General features: G+C 35.6%; 2 protein-coding genes across 9 annotated transcripts in view; both read left to right on the forward strand.

Annotated features, from left to right (window-relative positions):
- Positions 1-13,303, forward strand: part of LOC105201194 (protein abrupt) — a 32,696-nt gene extending 19,393 nt beyond the window's left edge. The window contains exons 6-9 of one of the 3 annotated variants that reach the window (XM_039449189.1): positions 2,285-2,463; positions 3,375-3,594; positions 3,735-3,849; positions 4,797-13,303. In XM_039449189.1, the coding sequence (XP_039305123.1) occupies positions 2,285-2,463; positions 3,375-3,594; positions 3,735-3,849; positions 4,797-4,848 (566 nt within the window). In that variant the 3' untranslated portion in view covers positions 4,849-13,303. Of the gene's footprint in view, positions 1-765; positions 1,963-2,284; positions 2,464-3,374; positions 3,595-3,734; positions 3,850-4,796 lie in introns of those variants that run through there. The other 2 variants (XM_039449194.1, XM_039449196.1) reach the window with 2 other exon arrangements.
- Positions 13,304-18,389: 5,086 nt separating this feature from the next.
- The window catches only part of LOC105201241 (Down syndrome cell adhesion molecule-like protein Dscam2), a 158,079-nt gene continuing 156,884 nt past the window's right edge, over positions 18,390-19,584 (forward strand). For all 6 annotated transcript variants that reach the window (XR_005574769.1, XM_039449239.1, XM_039449218.1 and 3 more), the window contains exon 1: positions 18,390-19,528. The gene's annotated coding sequence lies outside the window, so the exon portion shown is untranslated. The remainder of the gene's footprint in view (positions 19,529-19,584) is intronic.

The following is a 19,584-nucleotide window of genomic DNA, read 5'->3' on the forward strand; positions in this document are numbered from 1 at the left end:
TCGCGAAAAAGAAAAAGAAAGGGAAAAGCAAATTATCCCGCGGACCTTCTTGGCTATGAAAAACCGAGGTTCTCGCTGAGAATAATCGCGAGTCTTTCCGTCTGGCTTAGCGCAATATCCCGTCGTAGCGACTCGTTCTGTACCCAAAAATTTTGTCAAACGATACATTTGAATAAAGTAATTCACATTTGTACGGAATATGCATTGCGTCATTTTTACAAAATTGCATAGAAAGAAAGGAGGCGAAGTACGTTGCACTGAGTCAACCTTGAACCACACACACTGTTTTACACAATATACTTTTGGTATCTCTATATTTTTTCTAAACATATATTTTAATATATTTTTAAACAATACATATTTCTGAACTTGAGCACATACATGTTATTAAAATATGTCGGGGTGCTCGCCGACATAAACGAACACGTTTGAAATAGCACAGCTACAAGAACAACGGCGATGTCCGGAGAATATGTTTCTACTAGGGTATTCTAGTTAAGGCTTCAATTTAAGGGATTCGAGTTTCAAGCATCACCTCAAGATATTGCTATATCGTAATATTCTGACATTCGGGGATTCGGATTTAAACTGTGATTTTAAAGCGGCGATCGGCGAGAAACGAGAGAAGATGTTGAGGGAGAGGAGAGGAAAAAAAGAGAGAGGGAGAGGAGAGAAAGAAAAAGATGAATAGAGGAGGCGGAAGGTGATTGTTGGCGGACGGCGGACGGAAGAACTAATCTAGATTGGTCGGCTGGTGTGTTGCAGCCAATGGTTTCATTACGGAGGCAGCGGGACCATCGCCGTCGGCGTCGCTAACGATATCGAGCGTTTCCGGCGCCGTGGAACCGGTCACCCATTGGGATACCCCGCGGCCTTGTCCGCGCTGCGGCCGTTTCTACAGCAACAACAGCAACCTACGCAGACATCTCCGATCGGCCCACGCGACCGCGCCCGACCTCCTCGAGCTGACGTCGCTGCAACGGAAGACCCAGGTGGTGTCACACCTGATCGACGTCGCTTCCATTATTGAAGGATCGATGCTCGAGTAGCAGTAGTGGTGATCGAGTTGCCGACTGATCGGCCAGGTCGGAACCGTATTTCCGACAACGGGGGGCTCTTCGTCAGATATACCCTTGTTACGACGACGTTCGTAAATCGTCAAACGGACCTGGTGAACCGACCAGTTCCCTCGACACCGAAGATGGATCGTCAGGGCATTAGTGACAGACATCAGTGCAAACACAATATATAACTTATCAATATATCACTTCTTCATGTAAAATTAATGTTTAATAGATAATTAAAATTGTTTCTTAGTTGAATATGCAAAAAAAAAATACGTCAAGATGGACAATGAAGCTGTTGCTCGACTTTCTTTTAGAGAAATAGGTTGCATGGACTCTATGGAAATTCGATCACTGATGAAAACGAAAAGTTCGTGATGGTTTTATTTTGATTCTGTTCTCTTTATAACGATCTGCGTAATGGTTAATTTTTCGGTTAAGAGATTGTTGCAGTGTGACAAAATATTCAGTAACAGCGGTATCTTCTGAACGTGTTGCTATGATAACGGCGAAAGTTTAGTGAAAGTAATTTATTTTTCCTGCCGAAATATTCCTGTGATCTCCTGAAGTGTCATATAATTATTAAGTTGTGATTTTTATATTTTTTAAAATACCATGCACTTTGAGTATCATGCTGCATTTGATAAGTTAAGAGGATACATTGTCATCTTTTTATAAAAGAAATAAAGATATCATCTCAGAGAACAGCATGCGCGTGTCCCGCTATCCCCAGCGAATTTATCAGCCGACATTCTGCATTCTTTGTTAAACCATCTAATTAGAGCACATTTCAAACTCATTCGTACATCGTTCGTTACTGTGAAAGGGTAATTTCTAATTAGTGCTTCACAAAAAAAAAAAATAAAAACTCTCTGAGAACACAGCATGCGCGTGTTCGGCTATCCAAAAAATTTTTATCAGCCTGCCTTCTGCATTCTTTATTAAGCCACGTAATTAGAGCATATTTCTTTTCTAACTCATCCATCGTGTGCATCGTACACTGCTGCAAAAAGGTAATTTCTGAACACTCTTCATAAAAGATAAGCGTAAAATTGCTTTTTTCCCTACAACAGCAGTCGTCGAGCTTGACGTTTGGCGTGCACCGCAGAAATAAGCTGCACGCGGTAATAGGTGAAGTCGGTATTTTTTCCAACAAGGTTTATACGACGCACGAGAATCACGAGACTAAACGCATATTCTTTCGCAATTGATGATTACAGCGCGAAGAGTACGTCGTGGTAGGCCGCGGCTCGGAACCAGAGGCGGCAAACACCCGTCGCCGTCCGTTCACAGAAACTCACCCTCCAGGAGCGACTGGCTGCCCTTGGACATGAGAACTACCCCGCCCACCGCGATGCCCGCCTTCCGCGGATTCGAAGAGTCTTCGTCGGATGGTGTGGTCAGTATTGTGAATTCAACTAATTGCGTTACGCATACACATGCATTTGATCCTTATAAAATATTCCGAGTTTCAATTAATGCTCGGAAACATCAGGTGATCGAATAGTTCGTCCTGGTGAAAGTCGGAAAGACTCGGATATAGATTTCGGACTAAAATGGATTCAGGCGAATAGAAAGAGAGAAAAGAAAGTAAGATAGAAAGAAATAGTTAGAAAGTTTGTTTCGAATTGTTCCGATTAAACCTCGAGAAACCGTACGGAACGAGGATTGAAAACCTTGTCCGGACGAGATTGTCTCGGATTCGTTTGAGTTGGATTGAGAAGGATTAAAAAGACTATCAGAATAAGTCTCGGATTCATTCGGATTGAAACTCTTGGATTAAAAAAGGATTTAAAGACTGTTTCATAATTATCTTAAACCATTAAAAAATTTCTATTAGACGCTTAAACTGGTTGCTAGAATGTCAAAACTTTGCAGCAGTATTATTATGTTTGAACGTCTTACATTATTTTTGATAGTCCAACATAAAATTATATTCTTTCTGTGAAATTATTAAAATTTAAACCTACATTTTTTAACATGTTAATGTAGGAAAGAAGACTCGTAAAAAACTGCTCTTTTGTTTTCAATGCATACTGTATTTTCAATCTTCTGTTTGAACCTTTATTATTCGAACTGTCTGAAATATTTAAACTGGAGGCTTATTTTTGTTACTTCGAACTATTCGAATACAATATGTACAACATACAATATGTTGTACGTACTAATCTTTTGTTTTCACCCTAGTTTAAATGTTTTCATGTATATTTTATATATCTTTAGAAATATAAATAATGCAGTAATAATGTTACAACGCTTAATAGAATGTTAATGTGTTTTTCTTATATATATATATTTTTTTTTTTGTAGGTCCACTTGGGTGAAGGTATAGCCGTATGCGAGGAACAACTAAGAGCCGTAAAATGGAGTGATTATCGCAAGTTGACGCGTGGATTAGCCGCGATATTGTTCAGCCCGACGGAGTTGGCGACGTGCTCCGTCACCGGTCAACGTTGGAGCCGTGCCGGCACAGCTACCGAACGTCCTGTGAAACCTGCCCTCGACAAGGCTAAAGTTCAAGCTATTATATGTGAGTGTGCGATGAGATGAGAAAGCTATCAAATAACACTTAATAGAAGACGTTTTTTTTTCTGGGCGCGCATCAACGCGGGCAAGTCGATAAACCTTTCTTTTTAAATATTAATTTAATTCATATCTTCATCGTTGCAGCTTACGTAACATCGAGGTTTCCGTCTGTGGACGTCAGCAGCGTGAAACAAGTTTTGGCGTACAAGTGCAAAGAGAACTCCACCGCCCTCAAAATGAAGTCTATACGATACATATGGTAAGTCTCGACGGTTCTCTTATCATTGTTCGCCAGGATTGGGAAATAACGCGCTACTTGCAACACTATTATCGTTACTTATTTTTAGAACGATCGTTACTTTTGCCGTCTGTAACGGTAATGTCGTTACATTTTTACAGTAACGAATTTTATCGTTATTTTTATTATTACTTTATATGTATACATGCGTATGGAGTATGTTGCGACTATATTGCAAAAGTACTACAGATTTTATTACTGAATTGATCAAATTGCGATATGGGCAATCGAATGTCGACTTCATGACCTGATTCTAAAAACAAGTCCATAAAAATTTCATGAAAAAATAATAAAATAATGAAACGTCAATTTTCAAGCAGAGTTGGAGAAAAATTGAAATATATTCAATAGAAATATTTATTTAAAGGATATATCTATAAAAAATACTATTTAAAATAAATGCTTTGTGTAATAAATATAAAAAGAACCATTTAATATTTATGCATTTACTTAAAATGAGATATTTATTTTACATTTTGATACGTTATAGAATAATAAATTTTCTATTGTTTAGTTACTGTTTTCTCTTTCTTATGAGTATAAAATAGAAAATAGAGAAACCATATTTATCCATGACATATCGGAAAATGTGAAATAAATATTTTTATTTCAAGTAAATATGTATATATAATATTAATTATATTTTATAGTACATTTTATAGTAAATTATATCTTTTAGTATATAATAATTATTTTATTTATTACATAAAATGTGTATTTCAAATACCATTTTTTATACTATCTTTCAAATAAATATTTCTGTTATTATTTTCCCTAGCACTGTTTCTAAGTAGCGTGTAATATAAAGTAACGTTTCTAACTCTGCCGCTCGCACAAGCGGGCTTTTTTTTACGTGGTCACGAAAATTAAAGGTCTCGTCTTCGTATTTCTTTCGTATTGAATTGCAGCGATAGACAGGACACGGACACGTCACCACGGGGCGAGTCCGAGGACAAGTGAGAGGGGCTCCAGGGTGCGTGCAGGGTGCAGCCCGCCCCTCAGTTTCGTCGCGTCCTCCCGCACCCTCCATCCGATACGGTCCACTCGTCGCAGCGTTCCCGGGTCCAGCGAGGTCATGGCGATTATCGTAACAATAATAACAATCAGTGCGTCGACGGACGCTCATGGCGCAACCACGAGGAAGGGCACAGATGCGACTCGTCTCCCACGCCATCGACGCAGGCAGGTCTCGAAAAGTTGATGCCTCTGCACACGCTTCGCGGCGTATTTCATTCCACCCTACGAACGGCAACGGCCTCGTACATTTAATTGCTGGTTTAACCAGCTGCATCGATCGAGATCTAATCCTAAAAGGGTAGGACGGAAGAGGAGCGGAAATATTACGAATCGTTTCGATATACGGTCTCTTAAACGATATTACAGGATATTCAACGTTCATTAGTTTTCTTTACCTCTTTTTTTTTGCCGTGAAAATTTCCAAATTTTCACGGCAGGAACGATCGACTTTTTCTCATGCGTTCCGCAAAGAAAGAGATTAACATGCTTACAAATATAAAGATTACACAGGAAACGCGGTTTGTGAAGCACAAGCACGGTAGATAAATACAATGAATAAAATGCAAGCTCGCGTAAAGTAGTACACGTTGTTGGAGGGTAGAAAAATTTAAGAAGGGTGGAAATGCGTGATTGTTTGGTTGTATTGCAGCAAGATTAGTCGTGCTATATCGGATCTTAAATCATCGATACTCCGAGTATACGTATTATTTTTGGAAGCTGCTGGTTGCGCCTCGTAGTGATTCAAATTATTCATATTTACAAAATGCACCTAACAGCTTCGAAAAATTTGATATACCTCGAGTAGAATAGAGAAAATCGTCGTCAATATCAGGCTTACATTTAGGACGTACATTCGAATGTCCGTATCGTGAATTTATCGGGACAAAGCGGGACGGATTCTGAGATCCGTGAAAATTTTTCTCAGCTCCACTTTCATTTTAATCGTAACAACGTGTGACGTTATAGCGTACTTTTTTGATCGATTTTTCGCTTTTTAACGTGATTATTTGAGAAATATAAGTAATGGAAGAGCCATGCAGGAAGACAAACGTTCATTTTACGGGCATTCATCTGGTTTGCAATACGGACATCCGATTAGGAATAAAGAGTTAAAAAAAAAAATATGCAAGTTAACGAGACGCGACGAGGGTTTATTACATGGCTGCGTTCTTGCCGGAGAAAAAAAACGTCGTTCCTTCGCGTATGCGCGTTTCTCTTGTTAATAGATAAGTCTATCTAGTATGTGGTACATTTCTTTTTCGTGCAATAATGTGAATCATTCGTGTGACACGTAAAAAGAGAGAAGGAGGAGTGCAGGTGTAAGGGGCGAGTTATAGAATGCGGCACGAAGGAACGGTTCTGCGTGCAAGAACATATGTATATTAGGAGGATTTATTTGGTTTTGGCTGTGAGCTACGACCACACATGCGAAGGAGGAGATCCGTGTGGCTCTAATGAAAGAGAACGCACCCTTCCAGAGTGAAGGCGAGTGATAAATAGTGAGAAGGCAATATTATAAAGAAAAAAAAAGAATAAGAAATGTTATTAAAAAAACATAGCATGGTCGGACGGAGCAGTCCGATCCTACCGGGATACAAGGGTAGACTTTCACATAGAGTATGCCTAATATATGAATACATAGTATAAATGTATAAATACAGAATAATATAAATATATTATAAATATTATAGTAATATATATATATATATTACTATATTTAATATATATATTATTAACGAAATAGATGAACTTATATTATTTGTTGGGAGAGCATATTACATATATTACACATATTTAATATATTTAGGATATTTATTTGTTGATTTGATGATATATGTATGTATATACATATATATATGTATACATATATATTATATATGATTTTTATAAAGATGGCGCGCGCGCGGCATGGAGAGGCCGGCCTATAAAAGCGTTTCAAAAAAAAGAAAAAAAAAGAATCACAGCGAAGAAAATGGATGCATGCAGATGTTACCGATGATATGTATATGAAATATAATTGAAGTGTTCTCGCACGATTGCAGCTTTCGTCGATCTGATCGTTACACGTATATCAAAACAGTTCGATCAACACAAGTGCGATCGTGCAAAATTTGTCTTCTAAGGCACAGAGGTTTTAAACGATTCTTTTTCATCTAGCGGAACAGATATATGCGATTGCGTTTTAGCGAAATTAGCCGACTGATTAAGCCCGGTTCAGATTGTCTGCTTTCGTCGTTAGCAACGAGAGCAGGGGAGTGCGCTTTCAAAGTGATCGTACGTAAAGTAACGTCAACGAGAAAATAAAAATTAACTTTCGAATTTAATTGCTACTTCAACACAATCAAATTTCTCAATGGGTGGTAAAAAATGTCATTAAAGAACGGAATTAAACGGCACTGTGATTTATTACTGCTCGTTTAACGATAACCAATCGAATAGCCTAAAATAAGAGCAGTTCTTTTATCGCTGGCCTAATGTTACTTATAATCTAAGAGGTCCAATCGATAATGCTTTCTCTTTTATCGCTTAAGGGAAATTATATTTTGTTTATATGATTTAGTTTTTCTTTTCTTATTTAATTGCATACGGGTTAGAACACAGAAAGAGTATTTAATTTAACGTAATTAATTGTATTTTAATTTAGATGTTATGAGAGAGAAGAAATATCATTCGGGGTGAAGGGCGGGCGAGAAACACTGAATCGGCCTTAATTACGATACTCACTACAGTCTATTGCAGAAACGCGCTCAAAGTGACGACGCGTGTGTATACATACATTCATATATTCATGCACATCAATATTCCCATATCCACACATGTACATTCAGTCACGCGGCAAGTTCTCGTGTTTGCGAATTTGCGCATTGACGAAACATTGGAATGGACGAACTTCTTGTTTTTTTTTATTTTACTTCTTTTTTATTTCAAAAATAACATTTTTTTTAATGAAAGAAATTTCTGGAAATTTTAGCAGCAATAAGTTTTCTCGATTTGTACGTTAATTGCGAAATGAAATTGTCAAGAACACATTTCGTTGATTAATCGCAAACTAATTGGAAGTTCACTTCCAATTTCAGAAATCTTATATTGCTGTTATCATTTTGCGCACCGCTTTGATAACGCGACGATCAAAGTAAATATCTCCTAACATATTTTACTGTTTAATAAAGTTTGATATTATTATTTCGACAAAAATGCTGTTTACTCCTTAGTAATATGTTTCGTTTCGTTAATTGTTCATTTTGGTTTTGTTTTCCCTATTTTTCTAAAGCGCAATTTTCTGTTGTCGACGTCGCGATCAGTGATATCGCGGGTTTTGATCTTCGTGCTTACACGTGTGTTACATACAGAGCATGCGACAGACACAGTAGAGGTACATCGTAGTGTTTTGACTCTTCGATCGTTCACGTAGCCACCCCAGAGTAGACAAACGAGCTTGTAAATAGTTATACCGAATGTTATACGATTACACAAAAAAAATAACGAAATAATTACGACGGTGAGACACAGCGGGGGAAAAGGGTTTCTCTCGCGAAGTTGAAACCTCTCGCGTTACCAAGCGCCTACGATTATACGATTATAGCGGTGTTGCTCTGAACAGAGAATGGACCTCGCGTGCAAGTCGTAAAGTTAGAATATCGCAGTCTTGACTTTTCTCAACTAAAGTTAAAGCGCGGCGAAACTCGCGCGAGAGATGCAGAACCTCGGCCAAAACACATACGGGAGCATCTTCGGCTAAATCGTTTAAGAAGACAGAGTGCCAATGCGAGGCGTACGAAATTTCAGAGTCCACTTCTCTTTTCGGATCACGGGGAGAGTAGCGTGTGCGTATTTACCTGTGTACTAAGCATACCGTAAACAAATACTAATTTCCAACGAAAAAAAATATACATATACATATATATATATATATATATATATATATATATATATATATATATATATATATATATTAAAGGAACGGGATCGTTACAACATTTACGCGTATAGATAGCTTGCGGAGTAGGTTTAAAAAAGAAGGGTATCGAATGATGGAGTTAAGTGAGCAAGAGAAAGGGAAGAGATGGAGGGTTGACTGGACAAGTAATATACTCCATGCCTTATAATAATAGGTAATAAAGTACGCGTAAGCATAAATAGATCTATTTAACTAGTGAGTTAAGAATTAGAGAGATCGTGTTGTTCTGGCGCACCTGGCGATGGGAATTGAATCGTTAAGACGCGAAAACGAAAAACAACGCTTATTCTACCGTAACAGCGTACGCAGATGAAGAGAGCGAAGAGGTCCGTGTGATTAATCAATTTTTTTGATGCGGCGTCTTGAATTCCCAGCGCTTCGTGCGCGTCTTTGTAAATGACAAGTGAACGCTAATCGAAATATTTGACCGAACAAAAGTGCACGATGATCGAGAAACCACCAACGAGTCTCTTACAAATTATATTCCATCCTTGCGAATTCGTTACACTTTCGATGATTGCGGACAATATCGTGCAGCGCAATTTTAAACAACCCGCGACCGTGCAATAATCTGATAACGACAAAATGAAATATAAAGCGAATATAGAAATCAGGAATAAAAATTGGCGCCGTTTCATTGGCTCGTCGTGCGCTTTCGTGTCTTTCAATCGTAGTGAGTAGTGAGCATCCCTAAGCGTAGTAGGGAAAGTGATGCCGCTAAGTCGAACGATGCTGCGTGATTTGATGTAGTTTTTAATATCGTTTTACCACACAGATCGAGACGAAACAACCGTGAAGGGGAAAAGGAGACAGTCGAGTTAGACTGCACATCGCAGTTTGTGGCTTTGGTATGCTTTAGATCTTTTTTTTTTGCAATCCCATTTTGTTTCGATTACCAAATTGTTCGATAGTCTCATTCGCATTTCGATATTCGCTTACACTTGTTTATACTTCTTCATTAGAAATTAGATTTAATACATGTAATTAGTATGTCCGATTAAACGTAAAAATTTCCAAAGACGCTCTTGGGGGCTTACATTATTTAGGAATCGTGGTTGCAGTGCAAATGTTTCTGGATTATGATTGCATCCTTGTTGCAATTAGTAACGACGTTCAAGACGAGCTGTCACTAGCTGGTATTATGATTTCTCCTATATACACGCCCAACATCAATTACGAGCAATTTGCCCAAAGATAATCGCATGTCTTATGGTTACCGTGTAATAGAACACACATCGAGCGCTTTATCCCATAGGTAACGCGTAGTCCCTAAAAGCTGTGAAAAAAAAAAAAAAAAAAATGATAGCAACGAAATCGGTCGTTAATATTTATTTTAGACGCGCGATTCATAATAGGCTATAAGTCATCCTGGAGGATGGTTTTTTTTTGTCGAACCTTATTCGTTGAATATTAACCCTAAATGGTACATTATAATTTACTTACCAAGAATGGCTGTGTAAGAGAGACTGGCAGAGACCTTGCATAAGATAATAATGGATTTATATTTATGTAAATCTTTCTTTTTAATATTCATTAGGACGTTATAAATTTGACATTGTATATTTGTATTGTGTTTATATATCTATGTTTATATGAATATATAAAAAAAAAACAAAAAAATTAATTGGTAAAATTTTTTTAAATGGATATTTTGTTTTGTACGTGAAAAGGTCCGAGTCAGAACTTCTTACGCTGTTTAGGGCTGATGCCCTTGTCTAGACTATTTCATACTTATAGCATCGGCGAACAAGTTTCTGGGAGTTTTTTTTTGAGAAACTGCGCCATAATATCGTTATTGAAAGCTTTCTTTCAAAGAATTGGAAATTGATCGGAAAACTTTTGTGCGCGATTTTAACAGTTTCTAAAGAGACATTTCTAAGAAACTATTCGCCAGGAACAGTAGCGTCACGTGGTAATAATTTTTATTTGCACCAGATATCCATTTTTGTTCATCAACTCGGTTTTTGTTTTTTTAAGAGATTAACAGAAATTTTGATTGCGAAAATAATATAAAATAATTGTTACCAAGTAATTTACACAGAGAGATGATACACATCTAGCGGAATCCTTATTTTTAAATTGCTTAAACTTAATACTCTTCGATACTTGAAGGAATCTCTGGAAAAACATTACGAGCGACACTTCTCAATCGCTCCAGGAATTAATACGGGACACCTATTCATCCGACAATTTATGCGTGGTATGTTCCACTGTGACCGTTTCTTCAGGGATTGCTCTAGTTAGATAAGTGGTGAAAGGTAAAATGTAATTTATATGCATTATAATTTTTAGAGTAGATTGCGATGAAAAGTATACCATTGAGCGGCTAGTGAAACGTATTTGTGCAATAATAGAGTAAATAAGTAGAAAAGTGCAGAAGAGAAGATTCACGCGCGCAAACGTCGCGAAAGAGTTACTTTGACAGCGAAAATCGTGAGCCACGTGACGCGCTTTCCTTTGAAACTGTTGGCAATATCGTCGAGGGAACTTGGAAGATCGAGATCGGGAGATGTGCGCTCGATCTTTGTGCAATATTCCCGCGATTGTGATACGCTATAATAATTGTCAGACGTTTTAATCCGTTAGCGCGGCTTATTGTTCTGATTTGTTGTGTCATTTCGAACTTCTGTGTTATTTTTAATAAATCTATGGATTATTTTGTTTCCACGCCTATCTTTATTTCCGCTCGATCCCGGATTTTCGGTTCCTCCGACTTTTTCTTCTTTTTTTTTAACTGTCGTAATTTACTTTGCGAAGCCGCTAAAGTAAGAACCGTCTGTCTCTCGTAAATCTAACAATAGATGGACGTAGGAAGGGAAGAAAAGATTACTTAGCAATTTTTTAAAGCCAATGTCTAATTTCGGGTACTAGGATAAACTGATTTCGTTTTTTTTTTTAAACTAATGTAATTGTAAATTAATATAGATCTTTAATTTAGAATTTAAAAGAATTACCGCGACACGCAGCTTGGTTCGTTCTCAGAGAGGCGTTACCTTCAACAAGTCAATGCACGAAACAGCAGCAATAAGCAGCGATACTGTTAATTAATTAGATATATAGCGTTTGTCGAAAAGCGCCAAGAAAGTGATCCAAGACGAACGTTAGACATTGCGCTTGCCGATCGGGCGCCAGCGATTCGATAAACTCGCAGAGACGGGAACTTTGATGCCGATTTCGTTGACTGTGCTACACGGAAAGCATAATTTTGCTAAAATACAGATCTACAAATAATTATGTTGAATCGTTTAAAAAAAATTGTATCGGACGTTTAACTTGGTTGCTAGAATGTTAAAACTGTTTGCAACAACATTATCATGCGTCCCACATAATCATTTTGATGGCCCAGTATAAAATTATTATCTGATTTAGCCTACATTTTTATATGTTGCAGTAAAATCGTTCTTTCCGTGTATGCACAAAAAATATTCAAAGTAACAGCGGAAGCAGATTCGAAGATGAAATATAAGAACAATGAAAAAATGTTATGAATGTTAATGTTTTATAACTATACAAAACTGCTTCTCGTAATATGATACAAATTATGAAAAAGATAGTACGAAGATACATATGTATTATTAAGAAGAAGTATCTTTCAAGAAACTTGCAATCGAGGGAAACTTGTTCTTGTCGAAAATTCGTCTAGCTGTGTCTAAATATAATTCACATAATCAATGTGAATAATTAAGTAAAATAAAATTAATTAAATTAATCCGAATAATTTGAAAGCTACATAATATGAAGCTTACAATATCAAAGTTAATTAAAGATGAAAGTTTTGTTATTTTATTGTTATATTTAATATTCAATAAAGAAAATTTAATTCAATCGCTAACGTGTCATTAAATAATCTTGCGACAAAATTTTCGTTAAGAATAATCGCAAGCAAGTTTCGTGAGGGATTACGTCTCTTTTAAACGAGTATATAAATGATTATCTGCAATAATTATTTCAATAAAAAAAACAAACAAACAAACAAACGGATCATCAAAGTGTACCGGAAAAATTCACTCGATGCGGCGCTCTAACGGCTTTAAATAATAATACCGTAATTGTGATAAAAATAGTTAATTAGTAGGTAAACGTTACATATACGATGTAACGATCGTCGACGCGATTACAACGACGATCCACGACGGTAGATAAGTGGCAGATTTATCGCGAATAAAAAATATAAATGCATACAGGGATGATAAAGATATTACGTAAGGGATAAAAATCATTATTGCGTATAATCGATCATTAAGTGATCAAATAGTTTATAACAGACCCGTAGACCAGTGATAGAGAAGTATAAATAAATATATATATATATAACATATTAACGAATATCGGACTACCACTGCGACGTAAACGAGTAAACGATGTACTTATACATATACATTAGTCAATGTTCAATGTTGAGATATTTATCTGAAATAAAATACATATACGTTGTTTACACCATATCGTCTATGTAAATATCATTTCTCTCACGTTCTCAGTAAAAATGCCCTTTATAATAATAATAATAATAAAAGGGGGGGGGGGTACTTTATGCAATTTGCAGATTTCGACAAAATCTATTTATTTATAATTTTGTATGTCGTATATTTTGATATATGTGTATTTTTTGTATACGTATATTTCCGATTTTTCAAAAATATTTTTTGTATTACACAAAATTATAAATAAAATCATCTATGTAGAATCCTAATCAATTAGAGTTATTGTTCTAATTACTGTCAATGTGTACCAATTTCTGCCGCTTTTTTCAATTGTAGCATCAAAATAAGATGTATGAGAGCGTTTTGTATTAAAAATATTTTAATGTTAAACTAAGATTATCATATAAACATAAATAAACGCGTGGCAGTAAATAAAGAGGCAATATTATTTACGTGCAGCACAGTAAGTGAGAAGGCAGTATTCAGGCAGACACTCTGATTGGCAGAAATAGGTAAGGTAGCAGTAATTCAATAACTTACATTTTTATTTCTTTATTGCATTAAAATAATTAGTTTTCGAATTTACTGTTTTTATTTTTGCACACGTTACAGTTTTTACCTGGATAATGATGAAAAAAGAATGCTTATGATATATTTAAAAAAACTATAAAATAAGTAGCAGTAATTACAGTTATCCTAGTAGATTTAAAGTCCATTTTAGATACTCTATAATTTGCTTCTGAATTTAGAATAAAATTCCATTTGTAGTATAACGTACGTATAATGCACATATAATGCGGAAATATTTAAATAATTAGAATATATATATTCACACATATACGCACTCATATATAAATATATATGGAAATATACATCAATTTACACGGCATATGAAATTATAAATAGAATTTGATCCTGAATTCTGTGTGACGCGAATTATAGGACTAGATTATTATTGGACTTAAAATTAAATCCGTTCAACTCTCCTCCCTCTCGCATCAAATTCATTTGATTTAACAGTATTTAATGATTGATTTAATACAATATTTAATAATATTACAATGTTACAACATTTCGACGTTAAAATTTATTATTTTATTTAATTAAATATTTGCCAGCTTAAAAACATTATTGTCAATTAGAAATAAAAAATATGCTATCTTCATTGTGTTTTTTAATACTACTTCAATTTTTTCAAAATAGTTTACGAAATGTTTAAATAAGGTTTAAAAAAAAGGTGGCATTGTTTTGACTATATGATAAAATATATCACCGTCTCAAAAAGAAGTCAACAATGTGTAACACGTTTATTGACAATGTGCTTCATAGAAATTTTATTGTGAATGTTGCCATAAGTTTTCCAACAATAAAAATGATTCAGCATTATGATATCTGATATGATATATTGTATCAATGCAAAAGCCTTTTTTAAAAGAGTTATTTTTGCTCTAATATGTCAACATTAGCAAATATTACGCAAATTATACATTGGAAAGGTGACGTCAAGAGCTATCTATAACAAAAAGTTGATTTGAATTATTTTATAATGCTATTTTATAGTAGTCACAATGAGTTTAAAAAATATTTGCGCATTATACCTACAATGTACGAGTTCAAAGAACAACAAAAATGATGATTGCTAGAAAAAGCATTTGCCACGCATTTTAGAAATTTCCAACGTTTTTTTTACAACATTTAGCATTTTTGCTTCTTTGTGAAACTAGTTCATTATAATTGCATACAAATATTCCCTTTTTACTCATTTCTAGAGATACAAAATAACACTATAAATAACTCAAATAGCATTAACCTTTTTTCTCTTGATCACTTTTTCAACAATATATACATATAATTCGCCATAGTATTTGCCGATATTAATGTAACAATTTAAGATAATGTAACATCTCTCAAAAAAAGAGCCAAGACTTCTGCTCATTTAATACCGATCATACAATTTGATTTAATACCGATCATTTAATACCGATCATACAATTTGATTTGACTTTTTTTAGTATTAAATAAATACATCTATATATAATAAATACCTATATATAATGAATACCTACACATTTTAAACATTGTAAATTGCGAGCACATTTGCCAGTAAATTTAATACGGACATATAAATTTAACATGCGCGCTATAACGTTTATGCTTGGTTAACAATTACGTTTACTTAATAGTTATGTTTGATTTTAGCGCAACCAAGTATTAATATTTATCTTGAAGCATTTTAACTTAAGAGATCCGTGCATACGGGAAGTTTAAGCATTTGATGATCCATGGATTTATCAACAAAGCTTCTCAAGCTTTTCCCAAGAACTTACTCCTTTCTACTTCTAACTTATCTTACTCGACATGATTTACGAGCTTATACTAATGCCAGTCTCGATTTATACATATTTTCACGTACATTCATACTACTCGCAAATTTACAAAGCAAAAGGACAAATAGAAACATGTGTCGAAGCTTTTAGGTGTGTTTATTTATCGAAACGCGAGGTAGTTTTTCAATATTTGACGAAGGGTCAAGTTGATAAATGTTACAATTTTAATCGATTAAATATTGCAAATATTTTTATATCATATACGAGATGCTTTCAAAACAAATTAAATTATAAAACAAATAATAAAAACATTAATACTCACTTTAAACCCGTACTGCAACATTTTATAAACAGAATCAAATTGCATGGTACAGTTTTTACATTATAGTTCTACGTTACTGTAATCTCTTTTATTGACAAAAAATATGGAGATAAAAATATTAACCACTCGTGCAACAAAAAATAACGCAATAAACTATTATGTTACAAATCCATGACAAGTATGAAATTTATGAATATTGGTTGCAAATCCAAACTTATATGTATAGTAGGTTGCAAGGAAAACAAACGTACATCCGAAGTAAAGCCAATATTTTTGTTAAATTCTAAATGGAGAATGAGAGTTGTCAGTCGCTAAATACATTCGTATACATATATTGCAATGTCATGCAGTCTTCCGGCGAAATGCCTGATCCTACAGGCTTCTTGTGTTATTCAAGCACGGGAGTATTATATGTCGGCCCGATATTCATACGAACGTACGTGATATGCATTTGCGAAAGAGAGTTCGGAAATACGCGGAGCGGCTCTGAGTCTCAAGGAAAAGTAAGTGATACAAAAACTTTCGGCAGCTTGAAAACTTTCCTAAATCGCGAGGGACTTTCGAGATCCTCAAAGTCCGAGAACCGTTGATTCCCGGGGATTTGATCTCTCTTGAAAGCCGCCGCGCGCCCGTGAACGTTTCCTAAATCACGAGCTAAATCTTACATCGCGCGAAATCTCTTAGAATTTATATGGCCGCCGACAATGAAATATATTGCTGAACGAAGGTAGGAAACTTTTGGAGAGTTTCGCCGACTTTTTGTCGACACGTCGACAGGGGTTTGCCGGCCAAACGATTACTTTTATAAGAACGAAAATACTGGTAAGGTGAAGCCAGTGGAGCTATGAGAGAAAAGTGTTTAGTGCTATCCGCAGTTTAGAATCTAGAGTGAAATCATTATCTACTTTCTTTTTCTTTTGATTCCTTAGATAGCTGTTGGCAAAATTGTTCAATGTAGTTTAGGAAAAAAATACTGTCTTATTGTCTTAATATATATCACTGGCAGTTATTAATGTCTTTTGTTTGTAGCCAATGTTAAGATACATATATGAAAACAAAAAATTGGTCGGTATTGAAAAATACAAAAAGAGAAATTTCTCTTTTTATATTTTATATAGGTACAGCACTGTGTCGGAAAAAATAGTTGAAATCAAAAATAGTAACGGACATATTTATTTAAAGGACGTATCTATAAAAAAATACTACTTTGAAACAAGAGTATTTTGTGTAATGTATGTAAAAAACAAACATAGTATTTATTATATACACATACTGGAAATAATATTATTTTATATATTTCGATGAATATTTCTTTTTTTTTCTATTTTTTAAGAATACAACAGAAAATGGTAAGACTAAAATAATTACCTAGTCACTTTGGTCACTTAATAATCAATGATAAGTGAATTTATTTCAAAATATATGTATAAAAAAAAGTTACAACTACAATATATATCCATGAATCATGTTTTTTTTTTATTTTACTGTTACTATTTTCTATTTTGTAGCCTTAAGGGAATAGTAAATAAACAGAAAATATAAATAACCTGTTTATCTATGACAAATCGAAATATAAAATGAATAACCGTGTATACTTCAAGTAAATGTACATGTAAATTAAATATTTCTTCATTTTATATTTAGTACTCGACATGCTTCTTTCAAATACTATTTATTATAGATAAAAAACTTAAATAAATATTTCTATTAAATCTTTTTTAATTGTTTCTTAGCACTGATACATTATAAAAAAAAATTCACGTACGCAGATGTGTGCATATTAATTAATTATTATGTACGCTTCTAATATGAAACAATTGTGTATTCTTGTAAGTCTTCTGTGTAAGTCTTAATGACTTGTGATATTTGCTAAGAGCAGCAGTAGCCGCTCTTAATATTTTTCCGACATTTAACGATTCATTAAAAAACCACAGACTCATTTATTTCGATGTCGATAATTATTCCGACTGATTTCACAGATCGGGTTCCTTCACGTAAAGCTACATTTATACCTAAATACACCGAGAGGGGAAAAAATAACCAGCCAAGTTCAGTTTCGATCGTCGCAGGGGGTTAACAATATGAGAGACTCCAAGTATATCCTATCTTCGCGCGTCCTCCCCGCTCGAGTCCAGGTGTTATGGTGGAGGGGTTGCGCACGGGGTCGGTAGTGGGTTCGTATAGGGTGACGGTGACGGTTTCGAGTGACGGCCCGGAGGACGGAGAGCACCGAACGGAGGAGGGTTAAAGGGTGTCCGCGTCGGTGGTAGGTGGCGAGTGGGGAGGTGGGGTCGAACGCCGGTGTGCGGCGGGATCCTCTCTCTCTCCCTCACCCTCCAACCCCGGTTGGGGATGCTGGATCCACCGTCGGTGGAAACTTCAGTACGCGACCAGCCACCGACGTGTGTTTACGGTCCGAGGCTCCGGCGGAAGCGGCGAGAGAGTTGTTTGCTTCGGGGGTGAGAATATTTTAGTAAATTCTGTTCTCCACGCCGTCGCTGCCGTCACCATCATCATCATCATCATCATCATCATCATCCTTATCATCATCATCATCATCATTACCACCACTAGCCTTGAATAGGACCGGTCAGTCTCGCGCGTTATCGCGTAGGAAATAGATCGGCAATTTTCAGGATCGTCGCCGGCTCGAATGTCACGGATCGCGAGTTTTTATTCGGAACGACGCGGGCCGAGAATCGCAAAAGCTCACTTTTGTCAGCCGCTCGTCATAAGGGTCTACGTTAAATTGAATAGAATTTTAGTGTAGTTAAAGATGTAACAATGAGTAATCGACTTTAAAGAACGTTGATTAACTTTTCAAGTGGTGGCTTTTGTCGAACATTGATTTAAAGGCAACGAGTGACATTTTCGATAACGATATAAGTATCGTTGCTATTCAAAATTAGCAGCGAGGGAAACTTTTTAAAGTAACATAACTGCCAGTGAAACGTCGACTTTCATTAGTCACGTTAATCCAACGATTCTTCTAACTGTAAATTTCGTGTCTTAATTAGAATCTGACGGTATCTCTGAAGAAACGTATAATTTCATTATACAATGCCAGTTTACTTGTCATTTACCGATGCATCTACCTTTTTCATCAACGACTGACACTTTCTATCAATGTTCAAAGTTTGTTTCCACCATTGGGCTGTAACTCTAACGTTCAACGAAGGAAACGCGAACCAAAACAGTTTGCAAGCTGAAACAGTCAAAGTTTCGTTCGTCGCTTTAATTGGATGCATTCCCCTCGTTCCGGAATAACGTATGGAAATCTCGCGAACTTGCCCACAAGTTGCCGAAGTTTCGTGTTGTTTCAGTGTCAAGGACCATAGTATGCGCGCTGACCTTAAAGCCGTCGGGATAACCGGAAGCGAGGCTGAGAGAGCGACGGTAATGTTTATGATTGATTTTCGCGAGAGTCGAGAAAGTTTAATCATACTTCTCGAGATGCTGACAAACTTGTAAAACGAACGCGCTCGCCTTTGTCCCACTTGTATCACTGAACAATTTGTCGAAGTAAAAAAGATACGTTGATGAAGACTCACGGACTTAGGTTTCATCGGAAAGCAATTTCTTTCTATATCAGGTTTGTATAGCCAATTAAAAATCATCGTTATTTGAACAAATGATTGAATGCGAATC

The sequence above is a fragment of the Solenopsis invicta genome, chromosome 1 (genome assembly GCF_016802725.1).
Source record: "Solenopsis invicta isolate M01_SB chromosome 1, UNIL_Sinv_3.0, whole genome shotgun sequence".
Taxonomy (NCBI): Eukaryota; Metazoa; Arthropoda; class Insecta; order Hymenoptera; family Formicidae; genus Solenopsis; species Solenopsis invicta.